Source organism: Oryctolagus cuniculus, chromosome 18, assembly GCF_964237555.1.
Source record: "Oryctolagus cuniculus chromosome 18, mOryCun1.1, whole genome shotgun sequence".
Taxonomy (NCBI): Eukaryota; Metazoa; Chordata; class Mammalia; order Lagomorpha; family Leporidae; genus Oryctolagus; species Oryctolagus cuniculus.
In genome coordinates, this window is record NC_091449.1 from 19,897,823 (window position 1) to 19,916,494 (window position 18,672).

An 18,672-nucleotide genomic window follows, 5' to 3' on the forward strand; every position below is an offset into this window, starting at 1 on the left:
GGCTGCTGTGTCTCTGCTACAGATGAGAGGAACCCTGAAAGTTCTCTCTTGTTTGTGGATGTGGGGAGTGATGGGCTTATCTGTACTGTGAAGAATGAAATGTACAAATGTACAGAGAGTAGAGTACCTCTACCTGTAGGGAGAGAGGTTCACTCAAGTGTCTGAATAAAGCGAATGGGGAGTGACACTGAAAAAAAAAAAAAAAAAAAAAAAAACACTGCTGGCTGCAGTGTTCTTATCTTGTGTGCTGGTTTCCAAAAACCATGTGCTGCTGAATTTACCAGGGATCCTCATACCTCACAACACAAACCACTTACTACAGGCCTCTCTGTGTCTGCCGGAGAGCTGAGCTCAGGCTCAGAGGCGAGAGGACCTCCCGAGAGAGGCCTCTTTGGTTTGAGGACCACAGCTCGCCCTTCCTGCCTTTGACCGTCACCCCACTCCTCTTCTCCCCCGTCTCTGCCACCAACAGAAACAGATTCATCGTGGATCGGCAGGTTGCCAGTCCTGCCGACCAAAGCGAGGGACGTTGTAGAAAGAGCTGAAGAAACCCCGTCTGTTCCCAACTCCACCTCCCCATATTGTATGTAACGTGAACTCTGTCCATTTGGGTCCTTTTCTTACAGATGGGCCTCTTGAGAATTCTTGTATTCCAAGTTTTTAGCCCTCAGGTTACTAAGATAAATATATGTATATATAACCGTTATCATTTCCTGTATCTTTCTGGATAACACGTTCAGGTGATGCTGGGTGAGTATTAATCTGAACCCAGGTATCTCCTTTGGTCTTCCACAATCACGTTGAGCTACTTGGTATGGTAAAAAGCCAGGTGTGATGTGATATCACCCCAGCCTTGGCATTGAGCTCTTGATAATGAATACACTAAGTTTAACTCCAGTATAGGGTAATGGAATCCTCCACCCTCCAAGTTCTCCGTTTATTATAAAGACAACCAGAGAGAATGACGCCACCGGCCCTGGCTTCGGGAGGGCGCGTTGTGAATCTTGTGGCGAGAGAGCCTTGCAACCTTGCAACCCTCTCAGTGCAGGGAGCCCAGGCCTGATGTGAAAACCACACACTTAGAAAGCAAGCCTTAGTCTGCCGAAATGGCAGCTTCTGGGTGCCGGGGACCCGGCAGCAAGCAGTGTACCCGAATCTTTCTGATCCATTGGATTCTTTTTTTAGTTTAAATCAAGCCTGAGGCTGATCAACAGTAGCCACACACCCACATCATGTGTTCTGTGAATGCTAGCTCTCTTGAATTTGGATATTGGTTATTTTTTATTGAGTGTAAACCAAGTTTTATATTCTATAATGCAAACAGGTACCTATCTGTTTCTAAATAAAACTGTTGACATGTTGACATGACCGTTGGGCGCCCACCTGGCTTCTGGACGCCTCGAGGCCGGCGCGGGGGCGGGCGCCATTACGAGAGGCCGGGGGCGCGGGGTGGAGCCGACGAGGAGCCCAGAGCGCGCCCGCGGCGGCGGCGTCGGGTGGGAAGACGAGGCGCGGCACTGGGGGGCGTGGCGGCCGGCCTGCAGGCGGGGGCGCGTCCAGGGCAGGAAGCTGGAGTCCCCGTGGAGCTGGTGGGCGCGGCCCCCGCAGAGGCCTGAGGCGTCCGGCGCGATGGCAGGGGCCGCCCCCGGGGCGGCGGCGGGGGCAGCGCGGCTCGCCACGCCCGGCACGCCCGCCACGCCCGCCGCCGGGCGCGTCGTCCAGGGCGAGCGGGCCAGAGGCGCGGCGAAGATGCTCCAGGTCCTGGTGCTGCAGGTGAGCGAGCGGCCCGCGCACGGACGGTCGGGCCCGGGTCGGTGCAGGCGGGAGGCTGGAGTGCGGGTGGGGGTCGCTTCAGAAGGGGGCGCGTGCGCTGTTCCCGACGACCCCGGAGGGCGGTTGCTGCGAGCTGTCTCGCACTAGGTGTGCGTGCCTGACTCGGGCACGTTGGCAGGTGTGTCGGTGCCCCGCACACCCCAGCCCACGTCCGCCCTAGGTTAGGGCCCTCGCGGGGAACCGTGGACCTGGCTCCCGCCCTTCCCCCGCCGCCCGCCGCCCTCGGGGCTCGGCTTCGGGGACCCCCCCCCCCACGCCGCCCTCTCCTCACGCGGGTGTCCTGGTCCCCGGGGCGGGCATGGGCCGCCACCTGGGAGACTTGAGGTGCAGGGAGGGCTCCCGAGGAAGCCGGAGGGGAGGCGCTGGAGGAGGGAGTTTACAAACCGGAGCCAGGGTGTGGGATGGGGAGGGGCGCCGCGAAGGAGGGGGATGGGTGGTGTCTGTGTTCTGTGGATTCACCCGACCAGAGCGTCACACACCCCCGAAGCCGCTGACTCCTTGCAAGGAGGCCTGGCTCTCAGACTTTTCAATTTGTTTTATTTATTTCACAGAGTTAGAGACACAGACAGACAGACAGAAAGGTCTTCCTTCCATTGGTTCACTACCCCCCCCCCCAAAATGGCCGCCACGGCCGGCGTGCTGCGCCAATCTGAAACCAGGAGACAGGCGCTTCCTCCTGGTCTCCCATGCGGGTGCAGGGCCCAAGCACTTGGGCCATCCTCCACTGCACTCCCGGGCCACAGCAGAGGGCTGGACTAGAAGAGGAGCAACTGGGACTAGAACCCGGTGCCCATATGGTTCGCTGGCGCCCCAGGCAGAGGATGAACCAAGTGAGCCATGGCGTCGGCCCCTGGCTCTCAGACTTTGAAGGGATTTCAGGTCTCCCTGGGAGGCTCCTCTGCACTAGTCAGTGTTCTCCATCAGTCCTAAATATGTTAGTCCCAATTCCTTCCTGTGAAAGGGCTCTCACCCATCCTGCCACGTGCACGCCCGTGGGTGCAGGACTTGGGCAAGAAGTGCTGGGCTCGTGCCCTCCTGCTTGGGAACCCGTCTGTGTGTTGGGCCCTGGAACCTGCTTATGTCTGCCCTCAGCTCTGCCCGGCCTCCACTTATGACTGCGACCTGGCTCACCCTTGGAGCAAATCTTCTGCCCCTTATAGGAGTATTTGCCCCAGTGAGGTCCAGGTTCTGGCTGTCCTGATCCAGATTGATGTGGCATTTCCATGGATACGGTGTCCCCTCCCACCCTGTGCCCATCAACAGGTGATGGGGTACCCTCAGGGTGGTGTGCATGTAGGATGGGAAATTATTTAGCTTTCACATTAGTTAGTTTGGAGGTGTCCTCTTACACGTGAGGATGTCATATGAAGTGAGGTGAGCCAAGCAGAAAGGCCCACGTGCTGTATGATTCTGTGGGCGAGTTGAATGGCAGCTGCCAGAGGTTGGGTTTGTGCGTACAGGGCAGAGATTCAGTTTTGCAAGGTGAGGAATTCTGGAGATGGCTGGTGCTCGCGGTTGCACAACAGTGCCAGTCTACGTAATGCTACTGAACTGTACACTTAAAATTGCCCAAAAGGATGAATTTTATCTGGAGTTTGCCACGACTTTTTAAAAAGATTTACTTATTTGAAGAACAGAATGACAGAGACCAACAGAGAGGGAGGTCTTCCATCCACTGGTTCATTCCTCAAATGGCCGCAACAGCCAGATCTGGCAGAGTCTGAAGCCAGGAACCAGGAACTCCATCCGGGCCTATCATGTGGGTGGCAGGGGACCAAGCAGTGGGACCCCGAGGCACATTCCCAGGGAGCTGGCTCAGAAGTGGAACAGGCGGGACTCGAACTGGTTCTTGGTGGTCATGAGACAGGAACCCGGCAGAGAAGAGAAGCAGCGACCCAGAAGACAGCGGCCTCCCTGAATGACGCAGACAGAGGCGAGAGCTGTACCTGGAGAGCCGCATCACCAGGAGCCCTGTAGCAGGGCAGCTGTGCTGTTCCTGAAGAGTCCGGCCTGCAGGAGACTCTGCCACATCTGGCGGGGCCGAGACCTCTCCTGGCTAAGGAGGGCCGAGAAGAGCTGTTGGCTGCCAGGAATGGGAGGAGGGCTCGCACGCCCCAGCTGGTTAGGTGCCGCGTGTGATGTCTGCATCGCACCTCAGGGTGCCTGTTCAGATCTGACCGCTCAGCTTCGGGTCCAGCTTCCTGTGTGCTCACATGGGAAGGCAGCGTATGATGGCCCAAGGACTTTGACCCCTGCCCCTGTGTAGGAGGTCAGAGTGGAGTTCCTTCCCTCCTCCCAGACTTGGCTGTTGTGGGCATTTGGGGAGTGAACCAGCAGGTGGAAGAGCTCTCTCCCCATCCCCCACCTTGCTCTTGCTGTCCATCTCTCTCTGTCACTCTGCTTTTCAAATACATAAGTACACACAGCAAATATGAGGAAAGCAGCCCGGGCCACACACTTCTGTGTTTGAAATCTGGGAGGCCGTAGCACCCTGATGGCTGGGCACGTGGCCTTGGAGCAGTGGCAGAAAGCAGTAGTCCTCGGCCTTCCCTGGGAAGCTCCTGGAGGAACTGGCAACTAGAACTGTGTGTGTTGCTGTCTGCAAAAACTGGGCCTGGCTTGCATTTTTAGGTTTTAGAAGCAGATTTTTTTTTTTTAATGAAACATTCTAGCAGCTTCATCATTTAACATTAAAAAAAATTATTTATGTATTTTCATTGGGAAAACAGGTCAGCAGAGTTCTTCCATCTGCTGGTTTACTCCAGAATGCCCACAGCAGCCAGGGCTGGGCCAGGCCAAAGCTGGGAGCCTAGAGCTCAGTCCTGGTCTCCCACGTGGGTGATAGCGGCACAGTGCTCGAGCCATCATCTGCTGCCTGACCAGTAGGCACGTTGGCAGGAAGCTGGATTGGTGGTTGTGTGGCCTTGATGTGAACCAGGTACTCTGAGTGTGCCAAGCCGTGACCTGACTGCTGCCCCAAACGCCCACCCCTAAGAATGCTTTGTAAACGTCTTTCCTAAATTACTCTTTGGAAAATTTCCAAACACAAAAACAGCATCATGAATGCCTGTGTGTACTACACCCACACTAACTGGTTGGTAACGCTTTGCTGCGTTTGCACTTCAGAAATATGTGTATGTAAAAATTACTTTTTCTTTTTTGGTTGAGCCATTTGAGAATGAGTCTAGAACTCAGAGCACTTAAGTGATATTTCTAGGAACAAAGCCTTCCTCTTATAGAACTATAATGTAATCATCACACTTGAGAAATTTAATGTTGGTGCAACTCTGTTACCTGATACACAGTCTGTACTCCCTTTGTCCTGATAAGGTCTACTGTAGCTTGTTTTTTCTGATAAAGAACCCAGAACTACACACTGCATTTAATTGTCATGGCCTTGTAGAGTTCATTCAGGCAGTACATTGGTCTATCTTTGATGATACTGAAATTTCTGAAGAATAAGGGCAGTCACTTTGCAAAGTATTCCTCAATAATTATAACTATATTAATATATTTAGGTTAGACACTTTTAGTAAAAATGCTACATAAGATATGCCACGTCAGAGGACAAGATGTTTAAAAAAAAAAATTTGATGCTGGGCCAGCATTGTGGTATAGCAAGGTAAGCTACCACCTGTGATGTCAGGACCCCATATGGGCACCTGTTCAAATCTCGTCTGCTCCACTTAAGATCTAGCTCCCTGCTAATGTGCTTGGGAAAGCAACAGAAGATGACACAAGTGCTTGGGCCTCTGCCACCCATGTGGGAGACCCAGATGAAGCTCTTGGCTTCAGCCTGGTCCAGCCCTGGTCATTGCAACCATTTGGGGAGTGAATTGGTGGGTAGAAGATCTCTCTCTGTCCCCCTCTCTGCCTCCCTCCCTCTCTAACTCTGCATTTGAAATAGATAAGTAAATCTTTTTAAAAAATTCAGATTAATTTAAAAATTTTAACTTTTTATTAGAAAATGCATTGGAGATGCAGAAAAGTGTGGAAAATAGTATCGATATTGGGACACCCACCAAACTCTTATCTATTTGAAAGGTAGAGACACAAGGAGAGACAGAGCTCTCCCATCCCTTTGTTCGCACTCCAGATGCCCACAGTAGCCAAGGCGGGGCCAGGCCAAAGCTTGGAGCTGGGAACTCACCCTGAGTCCCCCACACTGAGGACAGGGACCCAGTCACTCAAGCCATGGTCAAGAGGCCTCCCAGAGTGTGCACTGATTAGCAGCAAGCTGGAATCGGCATCAGAACGTGCACGGAAACCTAAGCACTCCCATGTGGAACGCAGACCCTGCCTGAGGATTCACTGCTATGACAAAAGCCCACCCCTATTTTTTAATTGATGTATAATTTATTTACAGAAAAATTCATTCCTTTTTGTGTAGACTTCTGTATTTTGAAAAATGCATAGCATCGTGTAATCATCCCCACAGTCAAAATGCAGAAGCATTTCCTCACTTCCCCATATTCCCATGATGAAGCTCCTTTGTAGCTGTATCTTTCTCTACCTGTAATGCTTTATAAAGAAAAGATTGTTTTCTGCTGCTGTTAGTTTTTCCTTTTCTAGAATGTCACAGAAATGGGTGCCTGCAGAATCCCAGAGCAGTAGTGGCCTTTCACTGTGGCTTCTTCAAAGACGACACATTGGATACTGCTTTGTGTTGCTGCACAGGGTCAGTGGCAGAGTAGTATTCCGTTGTGTGCACACACAGCAGTTTATACTCACAGGCCACTTGAGTTGTTTCAGTTTAGGGAGATGATGAACAACACTGCTATAATCTTTGCCTACAGGTAGTTGTATGGACTCGAGTTCATTTCATTTGGGAGAATAACTAGGATGGAATTAGCAGAGAGCTGGATCCGAAGCTGAGCAGCCGGGACTCGAACCGGCTCTCCACTATGGGATGCCATCATTGCAAGTGGCTGCTTACCCTGCTGTAGCAGCACCCTGGCCCCTGCACTTTAAATTCTAATTTCCATGAACTTATTGAAGTCCTCTCCTACCGTTGTTTTTTTTTTTTTTTTTTTTTGGAGAGAGAAAGATCTTCCAGCTGGTGGTTCTTTTTTTTTTTTTTTTTTTTTTTTTTTTGAGCATTTTTTTGGTGGTTCATTGCCCCAGACACCTGGGGCGGCCAGGACTAGGCCAGGCTGAAGCCAGGAGCCTGGAGCTCCAGCTGGATATTCCCATGGGTCGCAGGCCTGAAGTGCTTGAGCCATCTGCTTCCTCCCAGGATGCGCACTATCAGGAACCTGGACTGGAAGCAGAGTAGCCAGGATGCGAACCAGACACTCTTAATATGGCCTGCTGTCAGCCCAAGTAACAGCTTAATCCGCTGGCCACAGCGGCCCTCCCCCTCCCCTTTTGCTAATGAAATGTTGAATGAGAAATCTGCTATCAATTCTATCTTTTCTTCTGTGTACTTAATATATGTGCATTTTTTTGGTGTATGTGACTTTTTAATACTTTCTCTTAATGATTGTGTTTAACAACTTGATTATGGTGTACACTGATTTGCTCGTTTTATTATTTCCTTAACTATTTCATCTCTTTCCCTATCCCTATTGTGCGGGATTCCAGTCACACGTGTGTTAGACTACTTCATAATGTCTTACAGTACATTGATGCCTGATTCAGTTTTTCTCGATCTTTTTCTTTTCCTCTGTTTTACTTTGTTCTATTTGCTGTTTTCAAGTTAGCGCTCTGCTTATAAAGCACCTAACCTGCTGTAAATGGCAGCCAGAGTGTTTTTCACTTCAGTTATTTTTCCTCTCTGGAAGGAAAAATAAAAAAAAGAAAACAAAATTTATTCTATGTATTTGAAAGGCAGAGTTACAGAGAGAGAAAAGGAAAGTTAGAGAGAGCTTCCATCCGCTGGTTCATTCCCCAGATAGCTGCACTGGCCGGAGCTGGGCCAGGCCAAAGCCAGGAGCCACAGGCTTCATCTGGGTCTCCCGTGCAGTTGCAGGGGCGAAGCACTTGGGCCATCCTCTGCTGCCTTCCCAGGCACATAAACAGGGAGCTGGATCGGAAGTGGAGCAGCCAAGGCTAGAACCAGCACCGATATGGGATGCTGGCATTGGAAGTGGTGACTGAATTCATTATACCACAACGCTTTCCCCTGGAAGTTCCTTTTAATTCATAAATACTCTGTTTTCTCTCATCATGATGATACTTGCCTTTACATCTCTGAACTAATGGCACAACCTTATTTTTATTTAGTTAACCCTTTATTTGTTTAAAGATTTATTTGAAAAGCAGAGTGATAAAGAGAAGGGGAGAGATGATCTCTTTGATGGTTCACTCCCCAAATGGCTGCAATGGCCAAGACTGGGCCAGGCCAAAGCCAGGAGCCTGTAACTCTGCCTGGTCTCCCATGTGAGTGGTAGGGGCCCGAGTCATTTGGGCCATCTTCCGCTGCTTTCCCAGGCACATTATTGGAGCTAGATCAGAAATGGGGAACTGGCACTCTGATATGCAGTGTTGGCAGCAGCTTAACCTGCTGTGCTACAATGCTGGCCCCTAATCATTTAAAAAATGTATATAAATAAATATATATTAGGGGCCAGCGCCACGGCTCACTAGGCTAATCCTCTGCCTGCGGTGCTGGCACCCCGGGTTCTAGTCCTGGTTGGGGCGCCGGATTCTGTCCCAGTTGCTCTTCTTCCAGTCCAGCTTTCTGCTGTGGCCCGGGAGTGCAGTGGAGGATGGCCCAGGTCCTTGGGCCCTGTGCCCTGGCTCCTGGCTTCAGATCAGCACAGCGCGCCAGCTGCGCAGCCACCTGGGGTGGGGGTGAACCAAAGGAAAAAGGAAAACCTTTCTCTCTGTCTCTCTGTCTCTCTCTCTCTCACTAACTCTGCCTATGAAAAAATAAAACAAAATAAGTAAATAAAAATAATAAGGGCCATCACTGTGGCATAGTGGGTAAAGCCACTGCCTGCAGTGCTGGCATCCCATGTGGGCGCTGGTTCAAGACCCGGGTGCTCCACTTCCGATGCAGCTCTGTGCTATGGCCTGGGAAAGCAGTGGAAGATGGTTGAAGTCCCTGGGCCCCTGGACCCGTGTGGGAGATCCAGAAGAAGCTCCTGGCTCCTGGCTTCAGATCAGCACAGCGCGACCATTTAGGGAGCGAACCAGCAGATAGAAGACCTCTCTCTCTCTCTCTCTCTCTGCCTCGGCCTCTGCCTCGGCCTCTGCCTCTCTGTAACCCCACATTTCAAATACATAAATAAATCTTTAAGAATAAAATAAATAAATGTATAATTCATTTAACCTTAAAGTTGTGAAATGCACAACATATCATAAAAGAAAAAGAAAAGTGAACTTCCTACAGACGCTAATACATGAGATCTGTGCAGCACAGCAATTAACCTTCACATCCTGGAGTCTTGTTCAAAGACCCCCGGAAACTCGGATTACTGAAAATCACAAATATCACCCACGAAGGGACTGTTGGTTAGGTTCAAGAGACTTCTCAAAGGGCTGCCTTCTTTGAAGGAATTGCAGAGTGTTGCTAGCATAGATTGGCTGTGCTAAATGTCATTGATGGATGGCCCCCTGAGAGAATGAGAATGCCCCGGTCAGCCCTGTTTTCAAGGTGTGTTGGGTGGCTGCCACTTAGCACAGTCCTTGCGTCTCTTCTTGGGATGCCTACACACCATTTTGAAGTGCCTAGGTTCAAGTCCCAGCTCTGCTTCCCCTCCCAGCTTTCTGCTAATCTGCATTCTGGGAGGCAGCGGGTGACAGCTCAAATACCTGGGCCCATGCCATCCATGGGGGAGTTGTAGATTGAGTTCCAAGCTCATGGCTCTGACCTGCCCCAACCCTGGCTAATGCAAGTGTCTGGGGGAGTGGACCAGCAGGTGGAAAATCTGTCTGCCTTTCTCTGTCTGTCTGTCTGTCTGTCTCTCTCTCTCTCTCTCTCTCTGCCTTTCAATTGAATAAAAATACATAACTAAGAAAAGTCTTTTTAATGATCTGGGAGGGAAATTAAAAACAAAACAAGCTGGTCTTCTCTAACTTACATAGTTTAGCACACAAAGAAAACCTCTGTCCCCAAAAGATAGGATTAAGCTTCCTACATAGGATTACGCTTTGTTAAACCAGGGATAGCCTTTCATTTTCACGGTATGTGTTTTCTTGCACGGTCCTTAGAGGCAACAGTTCCTAATACACCTCCTGATGAGCTCAGCTTCCTGGAAACACACACCTGCTGGGTTCTGGGTTCTCCCTCTCCAGTGACTTATTCGCTGCCTCACAGCTGCCAGCATTGCACATCCACCACTAACGTGATGAAACAGACAGCTAACTACTGCTGCAAATTGGCATTAGTGAAGCCCATGGTGGAGTGCTGTCATCCTGGCGGTGTTTCTTGGACAGACTGGACAGACTGTTAGTATGGAAGCCCCATGCTGAGAGTGCGCGTCCCCAAGGAAGCTTCCGTATTGGCCGCAGTGATGCATTTGCTGGAGCCCGGGTTCCTCTGAGCGTGGCTGTACATGCAGACCTTCTTGATTCTCTTAACGCAAGTTTCAGATTCAATATAGGAGCCAGGTCTAGACAGAGTGGGCACCTTCTTCCTGTGCAAAGTGGCTTAGTCACCTCTGGTGCCGTTGTGGGTCCTGCCCATACTGTCTGTCCTGCTGGAGCGAGGCAGCCAGTGGAGCCCATCCGCCCTTTGGGCAGCCAGTGTAAGCAATACCGTCTTCACAGGCTGCAGGAACCCAGCACTGCCCAGAGGGCTGTAGCTGGAGTCCTGGCTTGCTCCACTGTTACAATGCTACACCTCTGCTCCTACCTTGATGCTTTTGAAGTGCGAGTGTAGCTGGCTTAGGGAGGGTGTACAGTAGCCTTTATTCTGGTGCTGATGTGGCTGCACTTCTCACTGTGACCTTTGTGGTGTCTGCTAGAATACTCCTTATATTCTACAGGGCCCCTACATGGTAGTTAGAGGGTAACTTATTTTCTCGGGAATCGTCTTTTCCTGGCTCCGTGGTTTCGTGTTATGTATCTACAGATAAGTGCCTAGCAAAGATTCTAGGACACAGATCTGAGTTCTATTAGCCGTGGGTCCCTCCTCGCAGGGCCTCCCCAACTGCACATTCTGCCCCCTGGGGCCAGTGAGAGTCCTAGATACTGACCAGACTCTGCCTCCTTGTGGTGCAGCCCTGGAATGACTTCAGGCAGAAACCACAGGCAATGTTAGGGCTCGCCTTGTTTGTCCTTTCTCAGAGATCACAGCTCTGCAGTGTTCAGTGTCTGGAAATGGCTGTTTCAGAGCTTTTATCCAGTTCTCTGTTTCTTACATTGCAGCGGGGAGGGGAGGGAGTGGGCATTCTCTCCCGACTGGGAGAGGAGGTTCCAGTGAACAGTTCTTCACCCGGTTTAGACCAGTGGTTCTCCACAGGAGGCCCTCCCGGTCCCCAGGTACATTTGGCAACGTCTGGAGATGGTTTTGGTTGTCACTGCTGGGGAATTGCTATTGGCATCTGCTGGGTAGAGCCAAGGAATGCTTCTCAACACCCCTGTTTCGGTGCATAATACAACAAGGAATTATGCGGCTAGAATCCTTAGTGCTAAGGTTCAAAAGCTTAGCGGAAAGAGTAGAATTTGGGGGGCTGGTATTGTGGGATAAGCCCCTGCCTCCCGTATGAGCACAGTTCAATTCCTGGCTACTGCTCCACTTCCAATCTGGCTCCCTGCTGATGCACCTGGGAAAGTAGCAGGAGATGGCCAAAGGACTAGAGCCCCTGTCACCCATGTGGGAGACCTGGATGGAGCTCCAGAACCAGCGAGTGGAAAATCTCTTTCTGTCTCTTTCTCTTCCTCTTCCTCTTCCTCTCTCTCTCTCTCTCTCTCTCTCTCTCTCTCTCTCACTCTGCATTTCAAATAAATAAATACTTAAAAAAAAAAAAGTAGACTTTGGAGCCAGGCACCTCCAGAGTTTTATGCCGAGACTCTAGTCAGAGGAGCTGCCTCAATTTCCCTGTCTATAAAATGAGAATATGCAGCATGACCCTGAGAAGTGGAAACATCTGACGTGAAACATTTTAGGTTTGGTGCAGCAGTTAAACCACCACATGGGATGTCTGCATCTCAGAGTGCCAGGGATCACGTCCCAGCTCCACTGCTATTCCAGCTTCTTGCTGGTGTGCACCCTGGCAGTGGGGATGATGGCTTGAGTACTTGGATCCCTGCCACCCACATGGGAGACCTGGGTGAGACCCTTACTGGGTCCCAGCTTTGGCCTGCTCCAGCCCTGGCCGTTGTAGACATCCAGAAAGTAAATCAGTGGAGAGCTCCGTGTGTGTGTGCGTGTGTGTGTGTGCGTGCCTGCCTCTCTACTTTTCAAAAATGTTTTTAAAAAATTTAAAAAGCAGGGGCCAGCACTGTGGTATAGTGGGTGAAACTGCCGCCTGTGGTGCTGGCATCTCACATGGGCGCTGGTTCGCGTCCCAGCTGCTCCACTTCCAATCCAGCTCTCTGCTATGGCCTGGGAAAGCAATAGAGGGTGGTCCAGGTCCTTGGGCCCCTGCACCCACATGGGAGACCTGGTAGAAGCTCCTAGCTCCTGGCTTCGGATCTGTACAGCTCCGGCCATTGTGGTCATTTGGGGAGTGAACCAGCAGATGGAAGGCCTCTCTCTGCTTCTGCCTCTGCCTCTCTGTAACTCTGCCTTTCAAATAAATAAATAAATCTTTTTAAAAAATTTAAAAAGCAAAGAAACAAGTATCTAATAACTGATAACTTATTGAGACCTGTGGGTTGGACTTGGTGGTTCGATGCCTGTCATTTGCCATTCGTCTTGATTATCACTGAACTCAAACAAAACCGTAAAAACAGACTGACTTGGAAACAAGTTAGAGAGGTGGGGGCAGTCCTTTGAAACCCAGAGCTTTGTTTCTCAAGATGTAGTCTTGGCCAACTTAAGAGTGATCTAGGGTGCTTGTGAAACTTGTAGTTTGCTGGGCCCTCTGCCAGGGCCCTAGGTGTGTAAAGGTGTAACAGGTTTCCCATGTTGAAGCTGGCAAACCTTTGACCCATCTTGTGCAAGGTCCAAAACATTTTCAACTGCAGGGGCTTAGGCATGAGAATCGGTTTGCCCTGGTGTAAGGGAAGATTCAGTAAGCTGATTAAAGAATTCTGTGCTCATTGAAATAGCTCTTTTTCATCATGTCTGTGTCCCTCTCCCCACCCCACAATTCTTGGGAAGGAGGGCAGGTTGCAGCAGTGAGGCCGCTTAATGTTAATGGGCTGAAGGGCTGGTTGACACCCTATAGGGTTACTGCCCAGTGCCTCTTGACCTCGCTGGAAGTAACTGTTGTTCCCGATTCCTCACCCTCATGGTAACGTGTGGCCCGCGTCACACCACATTTCTGTGGCTGAAGGCACCATACGGCTCAAGAAAGCTTTGGGTTGTCCATCGTGACATCCTCAGGGACGCACAGGCACTGCCTTGTCAGTCTAATCTTCCTGTCCTCCTCCGGACCAGAAGGCTCGCTCTCTCAGCATCTCCTGCTCTCAGGCTGAACAGCTCTCCCAGGTCAGCTTTGATCCTCTCTCCTGGCTTATGAGGGTATTTCAGAAAGTTCACAGAAAATGGAATTAAAAGATCAGTTTCTTTTGATGAAAAAAATAGCTGAATCCATGTGTAGTTCTTTGTCATACGTAATTTTTGTGAACTTTTTCCAAAGACCTTTCATATGCATTGATTTAAACATTTAAAAAATCATTTAATTCCATTTTCTTTTTTTTTTTTTTTAAGTTTTGTTTTATCGGGGCTGGCGCTGTGGTACAGTAGGCTAAGCCTCTGCCTGTGGCACCGGCATCCCTTATGGATGCTGCTTCTCTTTTGATCCAGCTCTCTGCTGTGGCCTGGGAAAGCGGTGGAAGATGGCCCAAGTGCTTGGGCCCCTGCACCAGCGTGGGAGACCCGGAGGAAGCTCCTGGCTTCTGGCTTCAGATCAGCTCAGCTCCAGCCATTGTGGCCATTTGGGAAGTGAACCAGCAGATGGAAGACCACTCTGTGTCTCCCTCTCTCTCTGTAACTCTGCCTCTCAAATAAATAAATAAATAAATAAAATCTTTAAAAAAAACTTTTATTTATTTGAAAGGCATACTGACAGAAAGAGGGAAATACAGAGAGATTTTCCCATATGCTGGTTTACTCCCAAGTAACAAGGGCTGGGGCTGCGCCAGCCGTAAGCCAGGATCCTGGAACCCCATCATAGGTGGCAAAGACCTGAGTACCTGGGCCATCATCTGCTGCCTTCCCCGGGCCCATTAGCAAGGAACTGAATCGGAAGCAGAGCAGCTGGGACTCCAGCTGTTGCCCCAGTATGGGAAGCTGGCATCACAGGCAGTGGCTCCACCTGCTGTGCAACCACGCTGGCCTCTTCCTTCCGTCTCCCATGGCCCTTGTGGAACACCCTCATATTTGCGAGCTCTCAGGGTCAGTGGCCCAGCAAGCAGCCTCTGAAGAGGACCAAGTCAGCTCTCTTCACAGATCTCGTGTAGTCTCAGAGGGATCTGGAAGAACGCATGCGGGCATCAAGTTTAAATCTCAGTGAGATCTTGGGCACTGACCCAACAACCTCAGATCTCGCAGTATATATGGAATGAACCTTAGGAAACCCTCCCTTTGTCTTCCACAGTGGTCCTCTCCTTCAGAGGCAACCAGAAGTTTAATCTCGAAGGAAATTTGGCTGCCCCCACCACAGTTCTACGAAATCAGAAGACTTGAGAACTTTGCCTCCCTGTCTGACTTGCACATCTTTTGTTTGGATCGCGCGTCGGAAGGAGTGGAAAGATGGCTGCCCATCACCTTGTTCACTGCTGATGGGGTGGTCCAGCTTTTACCTGGTAAGTCGTGATGCCCCGGTGCTTTTGTTAGGACTCACATTTGGTACGCTGGGCTGTGCAGCACAGGAATGCCAACACAGAGACATGAATTTCAGTCTGGGTTTTAGAGGCTACAAGGTATGTATCCAATAAGGTCAATGCCTATAAAATAGCCCTAGTACTTGTTATAATGAGAATTCTGGATAATATGTTATACACATATATTGTGCTCATTTGCTTTTTCTTTTCTTTTTTTAAAGGATTTATTTCATTTATTTGAGAGAGAGAGAGAGATCTTCCATCCGTTGGTTCACTCCCTAGATGGCTACAATGACTGGGGCTAGGCCAGACCAAAACCAGGAGCCAGGAGCTTCTTCCAGGTCTCCTGTGTGGGTGCAGTGGCCCAAGTGTTTAGACCATCCTCTGCTGCTTTCCCGGGCTCATTAGCAGGAAGCTGGATCAGAAGTCAAGCAGCCAGGACTCAAACCACCACTGTTGCAGGCAGCAGCTTAACCCACTGAGCCACAACTACATACATAGCCCCATACACATTTACTTTTATATAAAAACATTTCCTAGACATTGAAAAAGTTCTTTTTCATCTGTATCACTTTAATTCTGATTTGTGAGCACTGAGAAGCTGGCAGCTTGTTTGAGCTGGGGCAGTTGTTAGTGGCTGGTTGCTGCTGGCCTGGTGCACATCAGGAGAGCTGCTGGTGCTCCACACTGGGGCCTTGTGGCCTGTCTCCCTTCATGGCTGCCGGCTCGGTTCCTGAGAATAGTGGTAACGTTTGTATTGCAACCTGCAGGGCCACGATTCAGCAACCTTTCTATCAGTGGTAGTTTTTGTCTTTTTCGAAGGTTTATTTATTTTTTTGTAAGGCAGAGTTACCTCTCAGAGAGGCACAGTCAGAGAGAGAGAGGTCTTCCATCTGCTGGTTCACTCCCCAAATGGCCACAATGGCTGTTGCTGAGCCAATCTGAAGCCAGGAGCCAGGAGCTTCTTTTGAGTCTCCCGCGCAGGTACAGGGGCCCAAGGATTTGGGCCATCTTCCACTCCTTTCCCAGGCCATAGCAGAGAGCTAGATTGGAAGTGAAGCAGCCGGGACCCAAACCAGTGCCCATATGGGATGCCGGCACTGCAGGTGGTGGCTTTACCCACTAAGCCACAGCACCGGCTCCAGTGGTAATGCCTTTAGTTTATCAGAACACAATGAAATAGCAAAATATACAAAGAGTCATGAACTAATATACAAGTTACCATGCACGAACAGCATACCAGTCATAAATGCTTATGCATGCAGAGAAAATCTTCGCTGGGGGATGAAGGTGGTGAGGTATTCAAAATTAAGGAGGGAGGCAGGCTTTGGAGATAGTGGTTAAAGCGTTCATGTCCCATATCAGAGTGCTCTGGCTCTTGATTCCAGCTTCCCACTGGGGGTCCGGGGGCCCATGGTGCAGGCTCCAGTGATTAGGTTCCTGCCACCTGCCTGGGACACTGGGACAGAGTTCCTGGCTCACAGCTTTGCCCCGTGAGTGAGACCATTGCAGGCATCTGGGGAATGAGCCAGCCGCTGGGAGAGCCGGATGTGCACCTCCTCTTTCTCTCTCTGCCTTCTGCCTCTCAGACTGACAAAGGGAGATACAAGAAAGAAATTGAGAGAAGCTCATATGGTTAGGACCATTTAGCAACTATCTTAGTCCCAAACAAACAGTGATTCATGTGCCAGCAACCTATTGGAATTACTTGTAAAATAATACTCAATGAAATGAAAATTTTATTGTTTTTCAGGGGATGAGCTATACTTGAAAGATTCAGACTTTTTAGAAAAAGTTTTGTCTACTGAAAAAGGTATAGAATAAGTCATGAGGGAAGGCAAGAAGTTTCACCGAATAGTGATCCACAGCCGCCATCACTGTAGCCTTCACGTGACCGTTCAGCCGCAGTACAAGCACATTTATCCCAAGACCTATGTGGCGAGTAAGAGCCACTTGTAGGGCGCTGCTCGATGGTACGCTGGCCTGCCCGAGGTGGTGCTCATAACAGTGAGAGCTGATTAAACTTACTTGAAATGTAAGAAACCTGTAAAAGTCCTGATGCAGTGATTCTTAGCTCTCTTGCTTATTTTTTTTTCTGTAAACTTTACAGTATGCCACCACAAGTATAAAGTTTATAAAGTATTAATGATCTTGCTACCAAGAATTCCATGGGCGATTTCTCATCTCAGAAGTTTAAATAAGATGTTCAACTGCTGTTGTTCTGCTGGTCCACTGTATTTGCACTTTCTTTCCCAAGGTGCTGTACAGAGTAACCCATGGGTTTCTCACACTTGCTGCTAGAAATTAACTAAAAGGTTAAAATGACGATGTCACTGTTTTCTCCCTGCATTTTATCTTGTCAATTAACATTCAGTAATACAGTTGTACAAGGAAATCTATTGTAGTTAGTATTTTAAAGAAATATGAAGCCATAACAAAAGCCATCACTGTTTTTACTCTAGAGTGGTAGTTAATGAATGCAAAGAAGTTAGAGAGATGTGGTATTTAATTAATGTGTTTTATTTTTGGTACATTTAATATAAGTATTTTTTCACCTCCTTTGGAGAGGAATGTTTACTGATTAAAGGTGAGAAATGATCATTCTTTTTCAAGATCTTGACTGTATCATACAATTGATTTCATTTTTCATGAAATGTCTCCATTCCTTACCAGTAAAATAAAAACAATGATAAATACAAATGGAGTGTGTGTTATTTAATCCTGATTATAGGAAGTGGTTTTCAACCCCGGGCATTTCACTCTCAGAGGACATTTGCTGATGACGGGAAGCCGTTTTGGTGGTCACCTCTCCAGGGGACAGGGGTCTGCTGCTGCCGTCTAGTTGGGAAAGGTGCCCAACACAGATAGCGTTACCTGGCCAGGAGTGAGTGCTCCGAGCTGAAGTCCATCAGCGTACACTGTGGCTTTGCCAGTGAGGACACCGGGAAACAGACCCACGCCGCTCGTCAGCGCCACAGCCAAGAGCAGAACCTGCCTCCCGGCCCTGCTCCCTGTAACGGGTTAAGGGTTAAACGGGTGGTTCAGATGTCCCGGTAGTTATGTGACTGGTCTTTCTCCGTGGAAGAGCTACAGTTTTGTCGTTAATGCGAGTAAAGCTGCCCCTAGGAATCCCTTCTGGGAGATTCTCACCTGACTTCCCACTTGTGATGGCCTGCTCCCCAGCCCCGAATAAGAGGGGTGTCCTCACGCATGGAAAAAATTAGATTGTTTCAGAGCCCAGCTAGTGCTCACAGCAGCTGTCTTACCTGATGCATTCCAGCTACCTGGGCCGCAGGTGCAGAAGCAGGAAGCGCACAGGTGTCCCTGCCCCATGCCTAGGATGCCGTCTGTAACCTCAGGAACAATGACGTTGTTTCACATTATCATGGCCTCTGTCTGCTCTGAGCCTTTTGGGTGATGACCTCCGGAAACACCCAGAACTAGGCTGGCCTTGGCATCTGTCATTATTTCTGAGTTTTCCCTCTCCACACCGTACGGTTATTCCACTCCTCCTTGCCCCTTCTGTGGTCACAGCTCTGTTGGTTGCTTCCCCTCTAACTGACCTGTAGACACCCAAGTCCCTCACTGCATGCCCTCAGACCCTCTTCTCTCTTTGAAGGAGGTAAGTGCTTCCGGGTCACATCCTTTAAGGAGGGAATTGTTTGCCTTTTACCTTGTTGTTTCCCCTCTCACTGGTTGGAGAGATTTTAGTGTAAGCAGGCAGATAGGATAAAAATCGATTCGATTTGTGAGCTGGAAGACCATGCCTTCACCATGCCCTGGGTGAGCTCAAGCCCCTACCTGACCCCACCTGTGTGCCCGCCTGCCAATCAGACTATGTAACCACTCCCCTTTGGGACACAGCAGGCCCCTCCCTAGTTTGCCCTTGTTCGCCTTGTTGCCCTTGGCCTTGGCTCTCTGCTCTCCTGCCTGTACGCTTGCTGCTGGTCTGCTCTG

The 18,672-nt window shown here is 49.7% G+C and overlaps 1 protein-coding gene across 1 annotated transcript; it reads left to right on the top strand.

Moving 5' to 3' along the window:
* Nucleotides 1-1,393: 1,393 nt before the first annotated feature.
* On the top strand, nt 1,394-17,412 carry LOC138846496 (acyl-coenzyme A diphosphatase NUDT19-like). The gene is made up of 3 exons (XM_070062489.1): nt 1,394-1,773; nt 14,490-14,697; nt 16,469-17,412. The coding sequence occupies exons 1-3, from the start codon at nt 1,630-1,632 to the stop codon at nt 16,537-16,539; spliced, it is 423 nt and encodes a 140-aa protein (XP_069918590.1). The 5' UTR covers nt 1,394-1,629; the 3' UTR covers nt 16,540-17,412.
* Nucleotides 17,413-18,672: the final 1,260 nt, after the last annotated feature.

What these genes read in the sequence shown, in the direction of transcription:
- LOC138846496 (XM_070062489.1), top strand. Translation starts at nt 1,630, where the DNA reads ATGGCAGGGGCCGCCCCCGGGGCGGCGGCGGGGGCAGCGCGGCTCGCC. An exon ending in TCCAGGTCCTGGTGCTGCAG is followed by an intron (nt 1,774 to 14,489) that starts GTGAGCGAGCGG and finishes TGTCTTCCACAG; the next exon opens with TGGTCCTCTCCTTCAGAGGC. An exon ending in GGTGGTCCAGCTTTTACCTG is followed by an intron (nt 14,698 to 16,468) that starts GTAAGTCGTGAT and finishes ATTGTTTTTCAG; the next exon opens with GGGATGAGCTATACTTGAAA.